The sequence below is a fragment of the Bactrocera latifrons genome, unplaced genomic scaffold (genome assembly GCF_001853355.1).
Source record: "Bactrocera latifrons isolate USDA-ARS-PBARC rearing strain unplaced genomic scaffold, ASM185335v1 scaffold_239, whole genome shotgun sequence".
NCBI lineage: Eukaryota > Metazoa > Arthropoda > Insecta > Diptera > Tephritidae > Bactrocera > Bactrocera latifrons.
In genome coordinates, this window is record NW_017535952.1 from 123,788 (window position 1) to 150,748 (window position 26,961).

Below are 26,961 nucleotides of genomic sequence, written 5' to 3' on the forward strand. Positions count from 1 at the left end.
ATTAATTTTATTTTCTTTAACTTTAATTCTGCTTAAATAACAACTGTTTTTTCATTATTTTAGTATTACTTTTAACGGCTTTATATTACTGTTGAACACATACACATATGTATGTGTGAGCTACATATGCATGTATGTATGTATGTACATATTTCAAACTCGATTTTTAGTGTTGTTGCAATGATTGACGCTTTTCTTTTTGTTTCTTTGATGAGTTGCATTTAAAAGAAAATATGTGTGTATAGATAATTCTAATAAAAAACTTTCAACAATTAAATTAATGTTTAAGCCATTTTCTACGAATAGCCAGAATTAAATTACACCCCCGTACAGCTAAGGTACCCATTACAACTTATGATTTCTTAAAATTTCAATTCATTTCATTGAAATAATGCTAAATTTATTTATTCTAAAGTGTTTCGAAAATAAATTCTAATAATGACATGCAAGCAAGCGCTGCTTCAAGTTCTTGCCGCCGTTACTCGTTTATTGTACATGTAAATATATATATTCATTTATGCATCCCGATTTTTAATAAACATGACTTTCACTCAAAGGGACAAAAGTGTGTGCTTGGCTCTTTAGCGTAAAGTGCGTTCGCTTTTCGGCTGCTCGTTTTTCGTCAAATTTTATTCTACGCGTTTGTATGTGTAATTTTGATTCTCAAAGCAGTGATTTTCTATAAATGTATTAAATGTATATTAATTTTGTCAATGTCGCTAGTAGTGTGTACGTTAGTGATAATTTATAAGTATGCATGTTTGTATGTTAGCGTTTTTTGTAATGAAAACCTACTTTGAATTGCTAATTTAAGTACCGTTATTGAGTAAAATTCCCCCTACTCGTATTATGTTATTCATACTTAATCATAATTGCTACCACGCCCTGTTTAAGTAAGCATCTAAGCAGCTGTATATTTTCACTATAAAAGAACATTGCAGTAAAATGGACGAGGTGGTGCGGAACTAAGGCAGGAGGGTGGTCATAGGGTGGAAAACAACGGTTAAACATACATATAAGAGATGAGAAGTTACGCTGTGTTTGCTTTTGATGAGGGAATGTACAGCAATGTTGTGGCAGGATGTGGGACTTGGACTTCCAACTAGCTCCTTAACCAGGCATCTTCCTAGTCTATATAGTAGTCTATTTAAATCTAATTGTAATCTAGTTTCATTTTAGTAAAACGTAAATTGAGCGATTTAAGTTTAGTTTGGCAACAGTTTTCAAATGGCCTCAACCACTTCTTAGTCAATTTTTTACCGCCTATTTTATATGACTTATTTGCTTTTGTTTTAGTGTTTAACCAACATGCATGCAGCACATGTTTGTTAGCTTATGTCTCTTAGTTAGAAAGTGTATATAACTTTTGAAATTAACAATTAATTTAATGCATAGTAGTGTGAAGTACAGTTACTATTCATTGTGTTGGGGGGGAACTTTTTCACATTCCCCCTTCCAACTTCATAGCAAGAGTAGTATTACAGCGTTCGCGTTTTTATTTAATTATCTCTCTTTAAATTTGCTGAAATATTCGATTACAATCATCAACCCTTTGAAACCATAGAATCTTAAAGATACTTACAAAAGTTTTTTTGTTCTCTCAAAAACTACAAAATAAGCTCAGAAATACGGTAAATATATTTGTCTGTTGGATTAGTATGTATGCATGTATGTGTGTAGGTATGCTGTGTATCTACTCACGTTTGTGGTTGATTGGGTGAAATGATAAGTCACTAATGAAATAATTGCATATATGTATGTATGTATGATGTACTTTTTTTTGACAATTTTTGTTGTTAGTTTTCTTTCCATACTATTCATGACATGAATATGGTTAAGTAATGAAACTAAAAATGGAATAAAACAAAAATATTAAATTAAATGAAATGAAATATATGCACTAACGGCAGTTTTAAATATATGGATAGAGTTTATAAGTAGTAATTATTGGTAAAACAACACATTCCAGTAATGGCAACCAATTCCAAGGAAAAACAGTACAATTTATTTTTAAGTTTCTAAAATATGTAAAACAAATTTAAAGAAGAATACAAAAAATTAAAAATTTATTTAAAATTTAAGATTAAATTTACATTTACATTAAGATTTACTATTAAAATGAAAAAATGCACACATACATATATGCACATACGAGTATATGTAAATTGTAAATTTTTAGGATTTTGGAATTTTCTCAAAATTTATTTCACATATCTCCGCCACTTAACTTTCAATCCCATAATCATCAGAAATAAAATTAAAAATTTAATCTTTAATCCCAATATATTGGATGCAAAATCAAGGTTAAAATATATTTTTAATTTTTAATTAATAAAAACTAATTCTTAAATGTTCAAGCCCAAATACCGGATTGAAAAAAATTTGAATTCCAAGCATATTATGTTCACATTTTATCTATTTTCAATTCTGATGTTGAATATATGTTTTGCTTTTCACTTTGAAAATAAAAAGTTAAAATTTTCAGTTTTTAATACTAAAAAACTTTGAATACAAATAAAAATTTCAATATTTATTTATAAATTTAAATTTCTTTTTATTTTAGAAAAATGAAAATTAAAAAAAAAACCCATATTATCAATAAAAATTAAATGTTTAATCCCAACAACGTATTGAACACAAAATCTGTGTTGAAAATTGGGAATTTAATTTTAAATTTAAAAATTTAATCTTTCACACAGAAAATGAAATGAAAATTAAAAAAAAAAAATCTCAACCCTGCATATACATATGTACATATGTAAATTTGTCGCTAAATTGCAAACAGTTTTTCATATTAAATAAGTTTTTTTCTGCTTATATGTAAATGAACAGCAACCGAGTGCAAATATTACAAAAAAAATAATATATATTATATATAAAAATTAATATTTCTGAAATTGCTACATTGAAAGCATATAAATTTAAAATGGGAAAAGCTGTTAGTATTGTACTCAATAGTGACTTGAAATAATGCCCGCGCCAGAAACTGAAGCTTATACGTACCGAAATGTACATATGTATGTATGAGTGTGCATGTGATTTCGCTATGACAGCCTGCAGCGTTAAATGTGTGCTTATGTCACGTATAAAAGCGTGTAAAGGATAACACTTACATATATGCAGTGACGTGATGCCGTGATGATCTTCATTTGTGTTGCCTTAATAGAAGGGTTTACATGCTGCTGGTGGGGCTTTGTGTTAGATTCTCTTAGTTAGTTTATTGGAAAAAATTCAATACATTTACAGTTGTCTGCTTTCACATTTTGAAATAATTCAACCTGAGTTATTTGTAATCAAATTATTACCATTTCTCTCAACGTTCTTAACGATTCCATGTAACGGTTCTCAAATATTTAATGCATGTACATATGTACGTAATATACTTGTACGATTATCTTTTCATTGCATACCTGTGTGTCCGCGTTTCGAATATTTTTTAATTGGTTTACAATTTACTGTTTTTCATTTAYATTTTTATTTTTCCTTTTTTTGTTTTTAGTATTCGGTTGACAGTAACTTTACTAAAATTATTACTATGATTCYCTTCTTTACCGCTTTTTATTTATTAACTATTTTTCATGTGCTTTTTTATTTCATTTAATTCTTATATGTGTAGATGTGTGTATGAATGCTTTAATTGTATCGTTATTTGTTTTTTTGTTTTTGTGCTTACTTCACTGCTCTTCACGTTGCATTAGACTGACTTGTGCTGCAGAGTTAAAGCTCAGCAAACTTGCTTGCTCGTAAACTTTTTCTCTGCAACGTTTACTTTGTTTATTATGCATTTTGTATTATTTTGTTAAAAAGTGCAAATATTATTTGGTTGTTGTTCTTTGTTTATAACTCTTTTTACTTGTTTACTTTGTGTTTTACTTTCATTGTTTACAACTGCATGATTTTCATTTAAAATTTACTTAATTTGCTTTTTGTGACTCTTATTTTGAAACACTCTTAATTGCATCGGTTGAATACTTTTCAATAATACTTTTAGTTTATTGTGTTTGTGTACCCGCTCGTAAAATTTTAATCATTAATTATATGCAGTATACTTTGCAAGTTCTCTTTCACTTAATTGCAAATAGTTCATTTTAAGAAGTACTATAATTAAAAGTTACATTAAATTAATTTAACAAGTACTTGTGTATGTGTGTGTGTACACATGTATAAATATTTTACTTTACATAAGCGTTTTGAAATAAATAAAACATTTAACAATTGCTCTGAGTAAACTTAACAAAGTACCAAATAAAGTCCTTTATATTTCGAAAATTTCACAACTTGCCACTATTTAACACACGTGCAACATTGCTATGACAAAAACAAAAAAAAAAATTTAATACCACAAAAAGCATCACAAGTTTTTTTTTTATGTTGAACCTTGGAAAACCTTAATTTAAAAAATTTTAAGTTTTTAAACCCAAAAACTAGATTGGAAAATTAAAAAAAATTTAAATTTAATTAAAATAATAAACAAAATGTAATCCCGAAAATAGAAATTTAAAAACAAAAAAAAAAAAATTATGCACAAGATTTTAATCCCAAAAATCAGGAATTACAAGTAAATATTTAATACGTTTTTGTTTAATTCAAAAATTATAATTAAAGCTTAAAAAAGTGATTTAGAGTTTCCGCTTTTTACCGTTTGCGTGCTTTTATATTAAAATGGAAGTATAATTTTTAATCAATATTTAATTGCTTTAATTTATCGCGTTTTTTATCTATTGCTCAAATTTTTTAATTAAAAAATATCTTCTTCTTTTACACCCAAAAACTTGGATTTCAATTTTCAACAAAATAATCGCAAACCCTAGGGAAAGCAACCCGAAAAATNGCGGCAAAGAAAACACGTTTTGTTTAAATTTATTTTTGGTGTATTTCATGTTTTTTTTCTTTTAATTAATTTTGTGGATTTCATTCTTTTCTTTGCTTTTCGTTAATTCTTATTTAGTGTTTTATTCTTGTTTTTCTTTTTGTCTTTTTTTAACTGTATTGTTTCACTTTGTTGTTGTTGTTTGGTTTGGTTTGGTTTTACTGACTTTATGCGATTCATTGTATTAATCTAAATATATATAATATATAACTGTCTCTTATACACATCTAGATGTGTATAAGAGACAGATTTAGACATCTGTGTGTTAAAGGCATTGTTCGGTTTTACTTTCACTACTTTTTTTTAAAACAAAAAATAATATTTTCTTTATGTATGCTTAAAAATTAAATTTGCCATTCAATAAACCGGAATTATAAATTTAATTTTTAACTCATATTTAAAAAAAAAAAATAAAATTGCAACCCTTGCAAGTTTACACTATTGAAAGCAAAATAATTAATTACCAGCTACTCATAAGCAAAATTACTCGTGTGCTAAAAAATGCTCAAGACGTGAAAATTTTTAGGTTTCAAAGTTTCTGCTGCACTGTTCTTGTGTATGCGTGTACTCAAAACAGACATGCTCAATTATTTTACGTTGTCTTTTCAATTATTTGGAATGTATGTATGTCCGTGTTTAAGTGTTAATGCTTAATTTTTCTTTATTTCTTTATTGCCTATACTATACTATATTGTTTTATAATGTTGTTGCACCCAAATTTTCATTTATAAATTTTTCTACGAACTAGTGTATGTTTGTGTTTCGTGTGTATTTGCTGGTGTCACTTTGTGCACTGCTGCAAGTAAATATGTCTTTATGTTTTCTTTTTTTTCTGAACTTTTCCGTTTGCTTTGTTTTTTTACTTATGCATCTTGCCTTAATTCTTATTTAATAATCATTCCTCGGTATACGCGTGTGTATATATGTAAGTTGATTTCCCCAAGTGATGTTCTTGAACGGTGCTTTTTTATTAGATTTACTATTGTTTGTTGTAATAGTTCAGAAGAGGCCCGTATTTGGTTGTTGGGCACCGGCTGCGTATGCTTCCCATTCACAGTCACAGCCCTCTAAGCAGTCGGGACACTCAAGCTCACTGTCTTGTCAGTACAACCATGAAACTGGCACCCATTGTGGTGTGGTGTGTACACGCTCGATGGCCGCTTCCAGCGTGGCAATTGTCTCGCTTATATCGTTGTTTACGATCGTCAAATCGAAAAAGTGTCCATACAATTGACGTAACATATCGGACTCTTTTGCCAAACGCTCCAAACTGCCATCGTACTGCAAATGAAAATAGCAAAATATATTACGATTGCTACGAATATGATTTGTTGCGACTTACATCGGCGATATTTTGTAATGATGGCGCCGCAATAAACACGACATAGGGTGTAAATTCTGCAGTGCGTAGAATCTTCAACGCCTGTGGCTCAACGTCCAATATGGCCATTTTGCCTTCGGTGTGTATGCGACGTATGGTGTCCAGTTTGGTGCCGTACATGGCGTCCTCATGAGTGCCTTTAATGAAAATACAATATTTAGCGATTTTATATAAATTAGTTCGGCAAACCTTCAAGTCGAGCACTTACCATACTCCAAATACTCATTCGCAGCAATGTCGGCCATCATCTCGTCGTGCGATACAAAGTAATAGCTGCGTCCACTCTCCTCCTCCGGTTTTGCAGGTCTCGTTGTATCTACAAGCATATCGAAAGTTAATAAATATAATTTATATTTTCATTTTTATACAAATAGTATACTCACGTGGTATGGGGTATGCATATTTATCGGGATACTTGGAAATTAGTGTATTCTTAATGTGACGGCGACCCACACCATGCGCACCAAGCAAAACCAACGTTTTCCGTTGAAAGTTTGGATCACCGACTAACAGTAAAACAATGTTTATATTTAGTTGCATATAATTTGATTTTAAACCGTTAAGGGCAATGCATACCTGGCACTTTTACAACCTCTTCATATGTGACCACATCCAAGTTGTCAAATATGGCATTGTGTTTAGCTAAGTATTTGTCGCGACATTGTTTCTTCTTACGCCCGAAGATCGAACAATTTACTGTGAATAAAAAGAAGCGAATTAAAGCAAATGCTCGGCAAAGTGTCGAGGAAAAATGTAAGAGTCAAATTCAGGGAGTGTGTGTATTTCCCAAAAAGAAGTTTTCATGCTGAAAAAATATTGGCCATGCGTTATTGTGATTTAGTTTTTGTCAGCAAGCAATGCAAAGTCCATAATTCTGTTTTGAAGCAAACATCAAAAATTTCATATTTTTAAAATACATACAAGCTCGTACTTAAACATGTTCCTAGGCCGCATTTCAATCGAAAATTTTAATAATAATAAATTGTAAATATTCTACAACCTACCGCACTTAACCTGTAAACCTTTTTTGAAATATTGTATCTTCTGTAAATTACACTGTGTGACATAATTTCTCTAACAAGAATGTGATTAAGGGTTTTGAATTCCTTATTCCATTGTTAAAAACATTGTCCATTGTGAATTGTATAATAGGAAAGGCCTGTTTCTATATACATTTATATATTGCTGTGCCAATGATATAGCGGAAAACAGTAAATCAGCACGATGATTGCTATTTTATTCTGACTAGTACCAGAGAAATGGAAAAAGGTCCTCTCCGAGCCGTTCGATACCAAACGAGGTTTCAGACAAGGCGACTCCCTATCGTACCACTTCATCAATCTACTCCTTGAGAAAATAATTCGAGCTGCAGAGCTAAATAGAGAAGATACAATCTTATATAAAAGTATACAGCTACTGGCGTACGCCGCTGATATTGATACCAGTGGCCTAACATCCGCATCGTTAGTTCTGCTTTTTCAGACTGGATAGGGAAGCGAAGCAAATAGGTCTAATAGGATATTGAATGACGGCAAAATAAAATATCTCCTGTCATTAAACAAATAGTCATCTTACTCGCGACTTGACTCCCACTTCAGTGTTGACAGTCATAACTTCGAACTCTCTAGCTCTGCGATACCTCCACTACGTTGGAAAGACCAGGTGGAGAAGAACCTGGATACACTTGGAATCTCCATTTGGAGAAAAACAGCGAAAAGGAAGAACGACTGTCACGCTGCTGTAAACTCGGCTATAACCGATAAATAAATAAAAAAGAAGAAGGTTCTTTTCGATAACAATAGCCGTTTCATTAAATGTAAAGCACAAAAAAATGTCAAAAACTTCATACTTTACTATTGAATCGACAGTATCCGCTATGGAAGTGAGCATTCCGGCCCCCTTAAAACTCAGGTATTGTCCAATTTTACCTCCTCTGAGGCATATTTTAAGGAAAAATGTTTCTGCTGACAATGTGGTAGAATTCTCATTTCTCTGACACACTTTAAGATCCTTCCCTAATTTTTTTTTGTCTTTTTGGAAATCTCAACATTTTTTGTGATGAATAGATTATGTAATGACTCAGTCTTTCATATATTTAACGAAGGTTATTCGATGACATGATTGTTAAAGTATATAGTACAATGGAAGAAACCCAAATTATCAGCCCTGCTATTCCAATATTATGTGTTTTTGACTTATACAACTAACTCGATTTAAATATTTATATGAAATTAAGTCCATTTACAACATTAACCTTAATAGCAAATTTTAACGTACTATTTTAATATATTCTAGTATATTCAAATATAAGCCATTGTTGAAAATTGATTACCAAAATTTAAAAATTACCATTTTACAATTTAAAAAGTTTTTTTAAAATTCAGAAAACTACTTAATCACTTATTTATCAGTACACACGATGGCGCAGAATGAAAATTTATAGTTTACATTGTGACAAAAAAGTCTCTGGAAATTGTAAATATATCGCAAAATATTTAATTATTCATCAAAATTTATTTTGTTGCCTTCAAAGTAATCTCTACCAGATGTAAAACACTTATGCCAACGATTTTTCCAGTCCTCAAAAAACTTTTCATAAACCCTTTTTAAGATGATCTTCAGCGAATTTTTTTTATTTTTTCAATCCACACAAAACGGGTTCCACGGAAGGGCAATTTCAGTTTGGGGAACAAGCGAAAATACTCAATGCGTTATTGTCTTTTAATATGGTCACAATTGTGACTCGATACGATGGTTTATCATCGTGTAAAATCCATGAATTGTTCTTCCAAAATTCCGGCCGGAATATCGAAAAAAATAATGACAATTGTTTTGCCGTCCAGAAAATGTTATGTCTACAACGATTTCTCCATCGTCTTTGAAAGTTTTGTACCACTCGTATGCTTTTGTTATTGATAAAACTTAATTACCGTAAGCCTTTCTCAACATTCGCAAGGATTCCCCACACGAAATTTGTTTAGAAGTACAAAATTTGACACAAATTATTTGATCGATATTTTTTATCCATTGAAAAATTCGCAACGCACACTGAGGCGTACCAACTTAAGCTGTAAACAAAATGGTTGACAGATCACGCTTATATTTGGCATAGTAATTAAGGATAGTCCTTTCCGGATGCTTTTTTGTCACAATGTACAACGACTATTCCAACTATGCTATATACAATTTTTAATTTATTTAATTAGTAATATTTACATATATTGAAGTTGTACTTAATAAGTGATAAATACAGAATTACTATGAGAATTAAATACTATGCGAGGAAGGGCAACCAATAGGTTACTAAATGGGATTCTAAGTAAAAACACTGCATAAATGTGGCATAAGGACTTGAAATTACCAACTAAATCTTAATTTATGGAAACAGTAGTGTGCGTGATTGGGTGTAATGAGTTGTGCACGGGATGAGCTGGAGAAATGTGCCCCAAAATGTATTTTTTTAATTTTTTTTAATGTGACAGCCATTGGAATCTACATTGGGAATGGCTTTCGAGCGAAGCAACAAAAGTGGCAAATAAGTTTGGTGCAAGTCTACTCTAGGTCTTCAACTACTTAAATCAAACACAAAGTGTAAACGGCTCGAAAACCGCACGAACCGTGAGCAACAGTAGCGTATGCTGGCAAGTAAAAAGTAGTAGCTAAATCAATCAACTATTGGAAAAATTCACTTTATGCACGATACGGATATAACTATAAGAAAGAGTGTGTGTGTGCGTTTGTGAGCGTGTGTGGTTGACTTGGGCAGGACGTGAGTGAGCGAGTAATTGGTGTATGAGAATTATACAACTGGGGTTAAGTAGCGATTGCATGGGTGATTGTATACGGTAACTACCTGTCGATCCATCACACCCATCGGCGTGGGCGGAACAGCCAGCGGCACCTTCTCCTGTTTATCATTATGGTTAATATGCGTTTTATTGTATTTTACATTATTCATCATCACCAACATTTTTTTTTTTTTTTTCGATTTTAGTTTGTGTTATCAAAGATATGTTTATCAGCAACATGACATCATCATTACAATGAGATCAAAATTGTATGTATGTAATGTGGATAAGAGAAGGGAGACAATCACAACATAACACAATAGGCAAGTTTAACTAGAGGCATGATTGACTATACAATACATACATACATTTACATATATTACAAATACAAGTTAAATAGAATATAAATAGAAGGAACTGAAAACCCAAAAAAAAAAAAACAAAAAAAAAAAAAAAAGAAATTACCGTCGAAAATAATTAATGGCATTGAATACTTGCGTAACACAGCGCAGTTAACAATTTGAATAGACATGTTTATTTCGCATTAATTTGTCGCTGACACACACGGTTTGGCCGACATTTGCCACTTTCGCCTATCTATTCGGTTTGTAAATAATTGTTCAATTTGAATTACTCAATGCCGCATAATTAAACTTTTTGTTTTTTTGGCAACGAAAAACAATGCTTATATTATACTAAATCATACTAATTTATCGGGTCAGAGGTCATACTAAAGAATATAAATTTCACATATATATTAACTAGACGCACACACGGGTTAAGGTAATCAAATTGAGTTCAGAAATACATTTTTCAACTACAGCACATACATGTTATAGACGTACAATACTTTATAATACATATACACAGTTAATATATGTATATGCGAGTATAATTTGTTAGAGGTTAAATTTTACAATCAACAACCAATTACATATAAGTTCCACATCGCGGAGGCGAAGGAGTACACAATTAGAGAGTGTGGTAAGCGTGCTATGTGTTAATTATGTTGGCGATTGCCACTCACCTTGTTCCTGTTTGGTCTTATCCGCAACATTACATGCGATACGCCACTCCTGCAGCTCCGGCGACGGTATCAAACCGGCCGAACCACCGACCGTATCTAATCGGGCCTGCCACCAATGATGGTCGTCTTTGCTTATAATCTTATTAATGAGATAAATCAAATATAAATGAATAGATTAATCTAAGTTACACAAATCAATTTAGCATATCCTATATATATATATTTATGTATGTCTCTGTGCATATGCATGCGCACACTTTGTTAATAACACGATAATATTCGATTTCCATCATCGCATTTTGCGGTTGATGCCACAACACATTAAGTGTGCGGCACGAAAGGCACAACCAAAAATTTGGCCCTTCCTTAATCACTATCGTTATCAAATCAACCGTGTGCTATGCAACAGTGGCATACTGCTTAGTTATTATGAGTGTTAGTTTGTAGTGTGGCGTGTGAATGCGCTCACCTGTAAAATATCACCGACTTGGAATGCGATGCCTGCCTGAGCACATGGTATAAGCTCATCATCTAAAGGATTATAATCGAATTGTGCACGCACAAATATCTGCAAATAAGAGGATAAAAATTAAATGTCGGTTTCATTTTGCCTTACAAAATGCTGCTTGTGTTACACTTTGATCTTTTTACACCCACTAACTGCTAATGCCGCTTCACTGACTATACGCTTGAAGAAAGAAGCAGCGCTACTTTGTAACTAACATAAATAAATGTAGGTGTGTGTGTGTAAGTGAAAATTTAGTGTTAAAGTATGAACGATACTTTGTTAACTTCTTATTTGACTATCATCTGTGATAGTATGTGTTGATAATGGAAGGCAACAAAAAGCGAATTATGGCTTTGGTCTTTAAGATTTTAATTATTACTATGCATTTTAATGGGGCTTTCAAAGTAATCAGCCGCACGAGAAATTCGTGTTCATTTAAAATATTGTATAAGAAAATTCTACTTTTCAGAATATCAATTAAATTTGATGTCATTGCCGATGCAGCAATTTGTGATGAATAATAAATTAAATAGAATGGCTTAAAAGCTCCTTTTACAAAGGCTTTATAAAATATTATTGGTTTACTAGGCACACATGTTCGGTCCATTTATTAATTATTTAAGTTAGGTTAGGTAAATAGGCTGATTTTCGAGAGGCCACAAAACAACAATGGATATCTAGAGACCGTTGTACTTTATGATGCCTAGAACTCTTATGTGCGTATCAAAAAGATCGCCGCTTATCGACAAAACATCTAGAGCCTGCTTTAGCTTAGCAAGTTGCGCCCTCCAAAATCTTTAGCTTCATCGCGTGAGTAACAATGGCATAATGTATATGACGCCTATCATTGCGACAATGTGAGCCTTACTCAGAGCTAACAGTTCAATGAACATCTGGGCCAGAAAGCTTTCGCAATCCCACAAAACTAACAACTTGCGGTTTGATCCAGCCCCCAAATGCATGAAGAAGGGGAAACCCTGCTAGTTTCCAACCCTTCATTGCAAGCTCCACCGCTTTGCAACTTGCGAGAATTCCCAGACATATTTAATATCGAAAAGTAGTTTGATGCTACTACGAGCTAGGTCATGCTTTTCTTGACTAACTTTGAACTTACAATCAGCGAACTCAAAGAAACCGAACTTCAAAGGAGTACATCTGCTGCTACCTTGCTTGAAAGACACTACAGTGGACTGGCAGTCAGAAATAGGGTTGATTGAGCTCGCTGAGCTGAGATACATCCGTGAGAAAGGTCAATGTGTTTATTCGCCGTCTCACATATCTATATCTAGGCGGTAGCGCGGAGAAGATGCCGCTAGAAGTAGGTTTCGCCGCTCAGTAGTCCAAGTTATCAATGAACCAGAATATCTGCCATTTGGAGAGACTAAACTGTTTGGTAATTCTTTAGGAGACAAGTTCCAGCCCAAAACCAGTCCTTTATAAAAACCCCTTCAAGGTTGGTGCGGAAAGTAATAGGACTGGTTTTTTTCTGCCGCGACTGTACTTCGGAGAGGGCGTTCCTAGCCAACGATCGAGCGCAGGACTGGTTTTTTTCTGCCGCGACTGTACTTCGGAGAGTGCGAGACTGGATTCGGTAGAGGGCGTTCCTAGCCAGCGATCGAGCGCTGGTCAGTTGTCTCCGAGCACCTAGAAGTACGCGATGAAAGTAGGTAATTCTGCGACTAAGACGTTTGATATGATCAAGTAAGCTTACCCAGATGTTGCTTTAGCAAGCAGTGGTGGGTTTCGGTGGCACCAAGCCTTTTTGGAGCCAAGCCTTTGAAGAGGTCGCTGATGAATGAACAAATCATAAGTGAAAACGATGCTCATTGTCTATTTTAACATTAATGGCATCGTCCAAAATAAATTTGTTTCTCCTGTACAAATTGTCAACGCCAAGTTTTACGTGGAAGTGCTCAGGAGACTCAAACGAAGGGTCAATCGGGTCACACCGCCTTACTTGAAAATAGCTACCTAACCAACGAAAATCACGCTGGCAGCGCTGCATCGACGCAGAACCAGCCTATTTTGTCAATTTTTAAAGAATTGTAACGATTGGTTCAATAAATTTTTTTAAATCGACTTATTTTCCGGACAAACGCGGTGAAATTTCGGAAAAAGATTTGTTTTTACATATTTTGACAGTCTACACATGTAAAAATTACATACTAGAACTTTAGTCCTGTCTATCTGTCCGTATGTATACACGCATGCTAGTCCCTCAGATTTTGAGATATCGATCGGAAATTTTGCACACATCTCCTAAAGAATCTATCATTTGTCGGAACCACCGACATCGAACACTTTAGCATATATGTAAGTATGTAACTGTCATACAGACGAACGATTGGAATAAAGCTTTTTATTGTCTAAGGCAATGGTGCAATATCTCAAGAAATTGTTCAAGTCCGATCCCTATAACAATGGTTTCCACATGCTATATTTTGTATTAATAAACCCCTAATATTTAAAAATTATTGATACAATATTATTTCTAATTCTCAAAAATCGCTTTTTATGCTGCCACAATAAGTGTGCCGTTTAATTTTTATTCTTCATCATTCATATATTTCACTTATTGCTTCAAACTCCAAAATGTTGGTAAAGTGAACAGGCCATGGCGCCAATTTTTGGAAAATATGCAGTAAACATGGCTATCCACCGACTTTGCTTATTTTCACAAGTCGTCATGCAAATTTTATGTAATTAATGTATGTAGATTGTAATGTTCCAGAGGCACTTGAGAGGTAAGAAATTTGAGTTAACTTTTTATACAATTTTACATATATTTTGTGTTATTTGTTGCAATGCTACAGAAGTTTTTATAAACATCAGCATAAATCATATTTTTTATATTTTCTTAATTGACCAGTCGTTTTAGAGGGGTGTATAATGTAATGCCGAAAATCTCGAATTTTAGAATCCCGACAAATCATAACACCGACAAATCAAAACACTGACAATTCACAATACCGACAAATCAAGAAAAAGTGGCGTTGTTTGTTCGAGGCTCTGCTGCCTTCGGCCTTCGGCCTTCGATCACGAACACGATCAGGATCATAACCCTTAGTCAGCAGAATTCTTCTTCTGCTCTTCGATAGAAATATAGGCAGACAAGATAAAATATTTTTCACATGCCGGCATTTTGAGTTTTCTCGGTTCGGATTTGTCGGTATTTTGATGTGTCGGCATTTTGAAATTCGGTATTTTAAGTGTATCCCGTCTAAGAGACATTGAAGAAAGCTAACGAATAAAATGTACTATACAATTTACAAAATTACAAAACTGACGCGCTTTAAAAAAGTGTACTTAGTGAAAGTTCTTCAAAATACAAATACTATATGACTGTCGTTATGCGGCACTTGTTTAAGTAATCAATTAATAGAAATAGCTACAATGATGTTGATTTTACTTACAAGTACTGGAGTTGGTCTTATCCTGAAAAGCTGCATTTGTATATGAGTGTAGAAATGTAAAAGTAATGTTAATGGAAAATATGAGAAACACATTATGAGAAATCAACTACAATTAATAGGAAATTCGATACCGAAAATAAAAGTTAACTTTTTAAATAAGTATACAAATAAAAGGATATTAGCCAATTATTGTAAAACAAAAGAAGAATATAAATATGGAGTAGTGCGCAAACTAATACTTAAATACTTAAGTGCATTTAATTGAATTTCAATTATTAAGTGTCGTTACGCCGTGGAATGTGCTCATTAAGGACATATTACATATCTGTTTTTATTTTTGTTTCTTTTTTGAATTTACATGCGCTAAACTAAAAGAAATGGTATCGGCGAAAGCTATATACTTTTCAAAGACATGATTAAATAAATATTCATACCTCGCAGGGTGGCGGAGCACTTCTATAAGAAGGAACTATTTTAAAGGTAACCGAACCACGCGCTTCACGCTGTAACAATAAACAAAAAGAGCGAAAATATGGAAATGAAATAAGCATATAAGTACTCATTACTTCGATTTATTCAACCGTTAGCGCAGCATAAATAAATAAATGGATGTATGTTTGCAGGACACTCACCAGCATGCGTTGTAATTGGCCCACAGATTGATGTTGAACAGGCTGACCATTAATTTCCCGTATCTCGTCGCCAACATGCAGCGTTGCCTGTCGGTGTATCATGCCACCATGCATTATTCTAGCCACAATACAACGTCCATCTTCGGTCATTTTTAACGTTATGCCCTTAAGAAATTTATACAATTATAAAATTAGCGCTGAGTAGACACAATTGCTTGTTGCAAAAGACACATACAAACGCGTTACATACATACATATATGTTACACACATACATGTGAGTGTGTTGCACATAAATCTTATTAAGAGCCTCATTCATATCTTTATATCTTAAATAGCAAAAGAATTGTCATTGAGCGCAGACGATTTTAGCTGCGAGGCTTGCCTGTGACTGCGACATTGTTTGTACTCACCATTGGTTCATCGGTGTTCTTCTGGAATTGCACTAAACGCACTCGGGTTACGTGCTGCAATTCGCCGTTGTCCACATTATCGATTTCGTCGCCATTAATGTAGGGTACCATTGGTGGCGGTGTGACGCGCAGTGCCTCCTCACCGTAAACGTCTCGGGCAACAACATCGTGAGTGTGTAGCAAAGCCTGAAATGAAAAATGGAGGGAAAAAACTTTATTAATAACATTCCGACAAACCATATACACGCGCACACAGACAACACACACATCGACAACTTCTTCTTCGTGGCGTAGCAAACTCTTGAAAAGTATGATCATATACCTACATATATACAATCACTACGGCAAAAGATTCATATATATTTACATATATGTGTACAAATGGTTGTTATGTTGTAGAAGAACCCAGTGTCGAAGGTAGCTGCGAAAATGTGGTCAGCGGTTGTAATAAATATCATGTGGTTTATGTGTGTAGGTATGTGTTGCAGCCCAACTTTATCAATAAAACTGTCATTTATGCTTTGCAAATTAAATATATGTGGGTAGGTACGCTGCTAGTGGTCGTCGTTAATGATCACCACTGCGTATACGTAACGCATGTGTTGGCCATCTTGTGGGCACAAGTATGCCACCAAGTAAGTACTTTGTCAAAATCGTGTAGCCGTTTGATCGTTTTTATTTGTTGATATACTGGCGGTTATTTAGCAGTTTTGCCGCTTTTAACTTTCAATAACCGGAAATAGATTTTTTCATATTAAAATACCAATTTATATCTATTTTTGCCCCTTTCAAGGGGCGAGGTGGGTTTGAAAATTTCAAAAAAAAAAAAAATTTTTTTTTTTGTTAGTACAATTCGATAGTACAATATGTTTAAAATATTCTCCCAAAATTTTGAATCGATCTGGGTAAAATTCTAAGAGATAGACCCTTCGGAAGTTCCGCCAATCAGGTCACGTCGGTGTTTCGCACCAACTTTAAATGCCTTTTTCTCAAAACTCCATTTTTGAAGTCGGTGCACACGATTTTTCGAAAATTTATGGACCGATTTAGTTCGAATTGTGCTCACATCTTTAAAATAACCTTATCTAGTTACTGAACGAAGAAATTTTTGTCTTTTCATTATAACTTATTTTTTGAATATGAGATTTTGTTCAAAATCTGAAAAAAAATTTAAATTTCGTTTATTGGTTTATTAATTTTATTTATTTTTGGTTTTTTAATTTTAGTTATGCTGTCCACGGCGAGAGCACTTTTTTGTAAGACACCCAGGGAGATGAGGTCTCAACGGCTAGTATTTCTAATATTACTTTGAGAAACAGTAATTTTTTTGTTGTTTTGTTTGTGAAGTACTCTATCCATTAAAAATTCATAATTTGACTTAAATACTAAAATTATGTGCCATAGAAAAAGTGATAGATACTCAAAGCATTGTACAAATATTTTCGTTTTTTATGGCTTTTTTTTTAATACTTGTGAGAGGTGCTTTTTTTTTGTTTTTACTTAGTTTTAGTTCACTTAGTTTTAGTTCATATCAACGAAATGTTGTTTTGGGCATCAGACAAGTCGCAAATTATTTTTTCATTACGTAACATTTCATTCAGAAAAACTGTGGCATTACTATGTAAACAATACTCCGTTAAACAGCCAGTTGATTCCTCAGTATCCGCGGTATCCTTTGGTAGCACTCTTTTATTCAGTGAACACAAAAATGAAACTTGTGCGGGGAAATGATTTGATTTTGAAATGACTTATCTCCTAAAATATAAAACTTTTTACTTACATCTAAAAGTGAGAAAGAGATAATAATAATATAATAATTTCCACAATGTAATCGAGATTTATTTAAAAAAAAAATCGGTTTTTTTTTCCAGATTAAAAAATCCAAAATAAGTCCTTTTTAGTCGCCAAAAATATGTAGAGTTTGCAGAAATTGATATTTTAGCACTTTTTAAGAAAAATGAATATGCATCTTCGCCCACTACTATGGTTTTTATTGTTTTGTGCATAGCATGCACATGAGTTTGGGAAACAAGAAAAAATCACACGGAGCCATATATGGTGAATAGGTTGGTTGATCGATGGTATTAATTTTTTTCGAGAGATGTTCTCAAAGAAACGCTTTAATACGGCTAATTAGAAAATTGATTTTTGAGCGGCTTTTGCGTTTTTTTTTTTTTTTGTTTTGTTTGTGGTTTCGAATTTTTTTTACCCTCCATGCCGATGATTGTTGACTTGTTTGCAAGTTAAACTCATAAACTCATGTCTCATCGGCCGTTATAATGCTCTCCATGAATGTGGAATCGGAATTCACAAGATCGAACATGTCCCTGTTTACGGTACTCTTTTTGAAAAATTTCAGCATTATCGGGAGGATTCGAGCAAGAACGCGTTTAATACACAAAATAGCCAAAACAAACGGACTCGCGAGAGATGTTGAGCTCTCTTACAATCTTTTCTGACAATTTTCAAATTTCGTCCAGAATGAGGCATTTCTTCAACAATCTATCGTCCGTCTTTGAAGGCTTTGTACCAATTGTAGACTTGTGTTTTTGATAAAACTGAATGACTGTAAGCATATTCCAATATTCGCAACTATTCCGCACACGACATTTGGTTAGCAATACAAAATTAGAGACAAATGCTGTGTTCGATATTTTTATCCTTGCAAAAATTGCAACGTACTACTGAGGTTGACAGATCGCCCACATGTTCGGCATAGTAATTAAGGACAGTCCTATCAACTTAGCAAAATACATTTTTTTAAATATTATTTATACTTCTTATAGTCTAACCTTCGCCATAGTTATTATAATATAAATTGGTGAGGTTTGATATTTATTGTCATTAACCTTTTCATTAAATGGAGTGTTTCTGTGTATAATATCGTAAATACATCAGGCATAATAATCACGAATGAAAACGAAACCGCAGGAACCGAAACTAAAGGTCAAATACTAGTTACAAACATGCATTTATTCTGTAAAGTTAAAATCAAAATATTATAAAATCATGCTCATACTAAATCCACGTCAACAAAAATTTAAGAAAACACTTGCATACGATGTAATGGAAAGATGAAAACCGTTCAATAATTAAATTCACCACAATTTTTTAACATAACATAAAGCGTTAATGAATAAATTAGCGAAGGAAACATCACAATTTTTAATTCTCCATATTTTTGGCATTTCACTATATTAAGGAAAGTAATGAAGCGTGCTCGTTCCATGAAAATTTCTTCCTTACTATTTCGCTGCACAACTGGTGCATAACTTCATTTCTTACGTAATAAATACTTTAGTGCGCACAAGGGTTAATTGCTGCAACATTTTGTGCCCAATGGCCGGCGTACAGTTAAGCAATAAAATATTTCAGAAACATATCAAAATTAAATTGACGACATAAAAACCGTAAAACTTTGGAACTTTGTGGTCACGAATTCATAGGTTATATGCACAGCCGAGCGACTTTCAATGCTGTCACATTTTTGTTACACTAATTTGGCGTAATTTGCAACGTGGTACGGGTATACAAAAATGGCGAACAAAGTATGTGGAGCGGTGCGACGGTTTCGCCATAACCAAAAACGCTTCTTCTTCGCTTTAGCGCTGTGGTTAAATATTAAATTATTAATTTCTTCAGTCCTATCAACCGCCTGTAACAGTTAGTATTATACAGCAATCAGAGTAAAATTATGCCGCTATGGTATTTCGGGGGCGATGGAAGGCTGCTCACTGGAATGTTGCTAACTGATGGGGTTGGGGTGCGCCGGGTTCGGTGGTAGGTATAGTTAATGAATTATGGTCAATAACTGTTTGAATACGCTTTGTAATTAATTTGCGGTTTTGCTGTGTCACTCAAAGGACAAAGTGTATTTATGTGTGTGTGTGTGTAGCCGCATATCGCATATCATACCCCAAACAATATGTGCCTCCACCCATTCTGTGTCCTGTATATGCAATAGACGCAGGGAGTATGCATCTGAGGGTGTGTGTGTGTGTGTCTATGAGTATCTGTCGCCGGCAAGAAGCCAAGTCAGTTCAAGCAGTTGATGTCGGTACACAAATACCATGCCCAATATGCGCTTTTCTTGCCGCAAGCATATTTCATTATTATTATTATTATTATTGCTCTTATCCCTGTCGTTTGTCGTTCGTTTACCATTATTGCTACCGTTGCTAGAGCGCCGTTATCTTTCTTTTTATTCCTATCTACGTACGTGCGTGCGTGTGCGTATACACTCGCATGCACCGACATTCTTCTCCGTTCCAAGCTGCTGCCTACTTACAGTGGTTTTGTGATTATACTACAAGAAATTTCAAGTGTTGTTTATATTGTAAATAAAAGGGAAAAAGGATTTCATTTTGTGCCTTTTAAAAGGGACTCGACCAGCTGCGACCATCAACAGCAATACAAGTATGCGGCTGCCCAGCCACGCGCAAGATTTATACGAAGGCACACACACACACATACGCACTCATAACTGTTATCAAACACAATGCCTCCAGATGGCTAACAACAAAAGCTACAAGCACTCAGTCGACCCCACTGTCATAAAGTCAAAGCCAGCCCAAGCTACCGGCACGCGCTACGTTCTCAAAGGTTCCAACATTTTACAGCAGGCGGCCTAATGCCATCGCTAAGGAGCCGATATTTTATTTGCCAATGTTTGAGATCTGGCATGCGACCGGCATTTGTCATAAAATTCGTTTATTAAAACCTTTGACTGTGATACGAATTTGAATACCACCATACCACCGGCCGGCCGCCTGGCTGCGAAATCTCATTCAATCTCGAACTTTGCTTAGGTTGCCATGGTCAAGCAATTTTATTGCTGGTGTGCTGGCGGAACCAATGGATTCATTGCAAACACTTGGCTGTGACATGATGAATTTTAATGATGCTCTATGAAAGCGAAAATGCGGGCATTGCGGAAGTTTGGCGAAATAATGTTGCAACATTGCAGCTGTGATTTCACCAAGTTTCTCTATTATTCTTGAGCAATCTTGTAGAACTTGTATTGGGAATTTGACATTTTGTGGGAGTACTTGAATTTTAACACATTTTACGGTTATAAAATATGCACATATGTAGGTACATGAATAGTATGGCCGTAAAATTCTGCTTGACTGGGTATATATAATAAAAAACATCGGAATGTTCTTGCACAAAATAAATCGTTTTCGATATTTGGTTTGTTTTTATTCGAAAGGAATTTATTTTCACTTTAAAATCAATGCGCAGGAAATATATGTAAGAAAAAATGTTTTGCAGTTTTAAATTTTCTCGATTGAAGAAATGCTGTAGCTCCAATGGCGTTGGAACATTGTGATCAACTGAAAAGTCCCCAGTCTGACCATAGATGGCGCTATTACATAGAATGAACCCAAACGATTTGTAGTTAGCCCTAACTTTTAAAAGGCGCGTCTACAAATTTGACAGTTGTCGGATGATTAGTTTGTGAATTATGTCATTAATTTATGAAATGAAGACCGTGACTGCAGTGTATGCCAAAAAAATAGTGTTATCGACGAAAACATTAAAAAGTCAAAAAAAAAAAAAAATACTTTGGATGACCATAAAGTCAAGTTGTTCGAGTTAGTAGGCTCTCTAAAGATATCAACTGAATCTGTACATCACACAATTCACGAATATTTCGGTATAAGAAAGCTCTATGCAAAGTGGGTGCCGGGCGAGCAACTTTTGACCAAAAACAACGACGAGTTGATGATTCGGAGGAGACACGAAAACAAAAATCCATTAATAGGGGTTTGCTCATTGGCATATAATGGATGATTTGAGTACACGTACTTTTTTCAATAGAGCTTTTTGGCAGATAACGTAGGAGTTGTGTCAAGCTGTCATATTATGACGGCATTATAGGTATGAAAACAAGCAAAATTGCTGCATTTAGGACGAAGAGCAACTTGAACAGATTAAAAGCTGTCATTTCATCTAGAATAAAACAAAGGTTTGGTATGATTTGTGGGGCGGTGGAATCATTACACATATTTCTTCAAAAATGATGCCGGCGAGAACGTAACAGTCAACGGCGACCGTTATCGCGCTATGATAACCGACTATTTGATGCCTTCAACAAGACTGCGCCACTTGCCACACATCATATCAATCAATGCATTTATTGAAACAACACTTCGGTGGCAGATAATTTCATATTTTGGGCCGGTCGTTGGCAACCAAGTTCGTATTAGACTTTTTTCTGCGTAGATATGTAATATGTCTATGCGGACAATCCCTCTTCGATTGAAGACTTGGAACAACACATCACAAGTGTCATTCGCTATATACCAATCGAAATGTTCGAACGAGTTATCTAAAATTGGACTCAACGGATAGACCATCAGAGGCGTAGCCGCGACCACCATTTAAAAAGATAATCATCAAAAATAAAAGTGAAAAAATATTCTTTCGAATGATAATTTACATTCCACATTAATTTCGAAGTTTTTGTGTTTTCCTAAAGAAAAATTGGGAACCTCGAAATGGATAAACATATTTTATATAAATTATTAATTTTCTTTTTTCTTTATATGGTCCTTTCGAGAGTAAAAATATTGTCGATACACCCTCTACAACATTCTTTAAAGGTGACCACAATGGAAGGGAATGAATTGTTAGAGTTTGCTGTGTTTATAAAAACGTGTTAAAATGTCAAAGGTATTCATTTTTAATAAAAACTGACATTTAATGGCGTTTGAAATAAAATAAAGACTTTTTTGTATTTGTTATTATTTTTTTAATTATCAATTATTTTAGGTTTTAAGTGTGCAATAATTATTTTTATGATCTACATCAGAAATCAAGAGCAATGAATAAATTACAAAAAAAAGAAAAAAATAATGTCTGGTTGTACTCGTTCTTCAGAGCTTTTATGAGCATCGTTAAAATCGTAGATAATATGTCATCTGCATAGGCTATGAACACAATGTACAAATAAATTTTACCTTCCATAACAAAACAAAAAAACAACAAGAAAGCTAAATTAGCTAGCTCCGCAATAAAATAAGTGAATATAAAAAAACTGGACGATTTCCATTCCCGTCAATTGCACGAAGGAGCCGAGGAAATAAAAACTTTTTATTAGAATATTAAATAAGCGCACTCGCGCTGACTATGGTGAAATCAAATTAAAATTAGGGCAATAAAATAAACGTTACCATCATATAAAAATACATTGAAATAGTTGATGATGCTAGAAAAGCAATTTCGGTGTGGCAACAAATACACAGACGCAACTATAAATGGCGCTAGCATGAATAAATAGTGAACTGCCAAAAGCAACCATCTCAATTTCATATCCATTCATTAGATCAAAACCCATTCCACGTACATTATTATGGAGTATTTTACTACCAACCGCAATATTACACCTCACCATTCCACCCCAAAACCTGAATGATGAAAAGGACAATAGTTTAATGAACGATAATACGCACTCCGTACCACAGATAGACAGCGAACCAATTATCAGCTCCACCCACTCAACAACGGCGACGAGCGCAGTGACAACCGGACAACGGTAGCAACGTGCGTATAAAAACACCTCTATGGCGCTGCACAGTTACAGAGGATGTGTCATGGCAACGAATTTTTATTGTACCGCAAATGCACTGTCATCATAATTGACAGTAAGGCATGCCGGCATGTCAGCGGCAAGTAGACAAACTTTATGAACGTGCGATTTGCAATATTGAAATATTGACGTTTCGGCGTAATTTGATAAAGTAATAAAAACTGTAACGATCTATTGAATTAAATTCGCTGATAGCGAAGTTATAAACTATTCTAGCCGTTACCGTTACTTTGGCGGCATGACGGAATAATAGTGATAAAAATACAATAAATAATGTGGTAACAGCGAAAGGGGAGTGGAGAGGCGAAAAGGCCATTGACCCGACACAAGTAGCCATCATTGCCGGGGATCTTCAGTGATGAAAATAAACGACTATTAAAACGTGTTCAACCCGCTTAATGTAAGTTTAGTGTTGCCTATTTTTCAGCATAGTTGCGCTTCAAAAGCTCGCGTCGGACCGAAATTTCACTTCGGCCATTTTCTTATGCCCACTCATAGCTAAGTGACTGAATTGGAGACTTTAAATTGGAAAGACTCACTTAAAGTGCCAAAAGTGCTTGAAACCTAATTCGTTGGCACTTTACTCTGGCGCTCCCTCCTCACTCACTACTCTCTACGTTGTTACATTTATTCCTTGAGTACTTGGCGCTAAAGTGGAGGCCTATTAACTATAATGAAAAATAACAAAAACGAAGCAGCACAAAATAGTAAGTAAATTAATAAGCAGCTCAGTGCTGATAGTACTCTCATTTACTCTTCCTCCTCACACCGGTGCAAAATGCTATTTGCAGCAACACTACTGGGCACCACTAGCTCAGCTGTCGGTCTCGCTGACAGTGCTACTCATCTTTATTTGACGACTTTGCTTAAGTAGTCCGTATTATCTGTTCACAAATCGTCTCTTCGTCATTGATATGCGCTAATGAAATGTTCGGTGCTAGGAAACGTAGATTGGCTGCTGAGAAAGCACAGCGACCCTCTTTATGCTTTGTGCGTTCGGCACCGACAAAGAAATTGTGTGCACAGTGTGGCACTTCATAGAAATGGCGGAGTGTATTTTGTTCAAGTAAATTCGTAGTTATAAAGCGTTCTTTATCTTACAAGGACAATGATATATGCTAAATTTCATTAAGATGATATATAAATCAATATTTTCCCTTATAAGAACTTGATTTAGATTGTTCAATTGGTATGACAACTATAGGCTATAGTAGTCTAATCTGAACAATTAATTCCGAGATTTTAGCCTTTATTAATAAGCTACGCTGAAATTCGGGAACATATTTGGCCAAACAAAAAAGTTTCCAATATAAGAACTTGATTTTGACAAAGCTTGTATGGCAGCTATATGATATGGTCGTCCGATAACGACAATTCCGACAAATGAGCAGATTCTTGAAGAAAAAAAAAGGTCGGAATGCAATTTTCAAATCGATATCTCAAAACTGAGGGACTATTTGCCGTATTATGGAGATGATTAAATCGACTTAGCTTGGAGTAATCCTTTATATACCTTATTTGGTATCCGATATTCGTTTGTCGATTGTTACGAACTTCAGATGTTACCCTATTCAAAATATTAAATATAAAATATAGAAGAGGTTAGTTACGAGAATAACCCTACTTATATTTCGTTGCTTCTCTGCAATACCAAAAAGTTTGGTTGATTTTTAAGGAGTTACATGGGTTTCAAAAACTCGATTTTTTATTGTATTATTAAATTCTACAACACCTTTAGAATATTGTCCTAATTTTTCAATGTGATCCGAGTAATAAATTCGGAGATACAGCCTGAGATCTTGTGGGCTAAAGACTAGCTAGGCTAAGTGCGCCGTCTTTAAACGCGTTTTTCTCGAAACCGTGTTTTAGAAGTCGGTTGGTAAGATTTCTCGAGAACAACTCAACCGCCTTTATGAAATTTAACATAGGTTTTTTGAGATAAAATTCTTATAGACTTGGACGAAAGCCTTTTTTTCGAATACATCTAGTTGGTAAGCAAAACTGTGGCTAAATTTAAATTTTTTTGTAAAAATGTGTGCCAAAAATCCATTTTTAGTTTTTTTTCCTTTACTCAAGTTCTAAGTTAAGGCTTTACCAAAGCACGCATTTTAATTTTAAATCATACTTTAAGGGGTTATCATTGCGCATCACCAAATTTAAAATATCTTTTTCTTTTTCAAAATATCAGAATTTCCTTTTTAATAGTGTGTATTTGTAACAATAAAAAATTCTAATAAAATATTTAATTTTATACATATATGCGAAAAAAAAAAATTGAAAAAATACTGTTTTTGTACCGGAGGAAACCCATGTAACCCTTTAAAGGAATCAGTAAGAGTTTTTACATCTTAGACCATGAATATCAGGATATATGAATCGGGAGTACTAATTGTTTTATAACTGTGAAGTCTAGCAATATAATATCCATGCTCTTCAATAAACTCATAACCCAATTTTTTCTTAAAAATCGGTAAAACACAGATTGTTTCAACGGAAAACAATAAATTTTCAACACTTTGTGTAACTCCGTTAGCTAAACTTCAAACATAAAAATTGAATCTCGATTGCCTCACTGTTTGCCTATAATACGACATCACTGACTGTGAGCTTTCGATGTCTTAACGCCACAGCACACACTTGGGATTAATTTCGAATTTGGGAAGCTACCCAAATAGATGCGGCACACTTGCGGGAGATATGGGTGTTTGTTGTGCCAAAGTTGACCAAATATCATTGGCATCCCAGTCATCACCCTCAAGCCATTTACTTAAATCGTTTTCGTGAACGCACAACAAACATGACACTTTATTTTCATTTCATTCAGTTGTGATTTTGATGATTAATAAAAGGGAGCAGCAGCAACTACAAATGAGTCGTCACGCAGGCAAACTAGCACAGCACAGCACAGCTTCCTTTGAATGCACATAATGGCTGTTCGTCGCTTTTTGTTTATTTTCGGACTTATTTCTGTTGTCACTTAACTCTAACTCGGCGCTACGAATGCTTGCTTAGCCACCCGTAGATTATTCAAGTAATCTCAAGTATTTACGGATGGTTGGCAAAACGGATGAGGTGAGGTGATGTGGCGTTGTTGAGTGTTAGTCATGTGCTGAGATAGCATTTTAGACCCAACATCCTAGACGACCGTCATTTGTTGGTCTTTATAATTATGGCAATAATATTTTAGGCTTAACAACAACAACAACAAGAACACCCCAGATGCAGTACAAAGAAGAAAAAAAGAAGAAAGAAAAAGTATGGCTGTAAAGTGAATGGTAGGAAATGAGTGGATAAAACAAAGTATGTAATAAGACATAACAACAAAACGGCAAAAGTC

At 34.2% G+C, this 26,961-nt stretch overlaps 2 protein-coding genes across 12 annotated transcripts in view; both read right to left on the reverse strand.

Annotated features, from left to right (window-relative positions):
* Positions 1-4,378, reverse strand: part of LOC108969042 (torso-like protein) — a 31,760-nt gene extending 27,382 nt beyond the window's left edge. The window contains exon 1 of the mRNA XM_018933527.1: positions 3,114-4,378. The gene's annotated coding sequence lies outside the window, so the exon portion shown is untranslated. The remainder of the gene's footprint in view (positions 1-3,113) is intronic.
* Positions 4,379-5,505: 1,127 nt separating this feature from the next.
* Positions 5,506-26,961, reverse strand: part of LOC108969041 (peripheral plasma membrane protein CASK) — an 86,108-nt gene continuing 64,652 nt past the window's right edge. For 3 of the 11 annotated variants that reach the window (XM_018933517.1, XM_018933516.1, XM_018933511.1), the window contains exons 12-23: positions 16,031-16,216; positions 15,620-15,784; positions 15,422-15,490; positions 14,988-15,017; positions 11,536-11,634; positions 11,067-11,205; positions 10,105-10,158; positions 6,828-6,947; positions 6,635-6,757; positions 6,460-6,567; positions 6,213-6,388; positions 5,506-6,151 (exon numbers count right to left, since the gene is read on the reverse strand). In XM_018933517.1, the coding sequence (XP_018789062.1) occupies positions 5,972-6,151; positions 6,213-6,388; positions 6,460-6,567; positions 6,635-6,757; positions 6,828-6,947; positions 10,105-10,158; positions 11,067-11,205; positions 11,536-11,634; positions 14,988-15,017; positions 15,422-15,490; positions 15,620-15,784; positions 16,031-16,216 (1,449 nt within the window). In that variant the 3' untranslated portion in view covers positions 5,506-5,971. The remainder of the gene's footprint in view (positions 6,152-6,212; positions 6,389-6,459; positions 6,568-6,634; positions 6,758-6,827; positions 6,948-10,104; positions 10,159-11,066; positions 11,206-11,535; positions 11,635-14,987; positions 15,018-15,421; positions 15,491-15,619; positions 15,785-16,030; positions 16,217-26,961) is intronic. The other 8 variants (XM_018933514.1, XM_018933513.1, XM_018933512.1 and 5 more) reach the window with 5 other exon arrangements.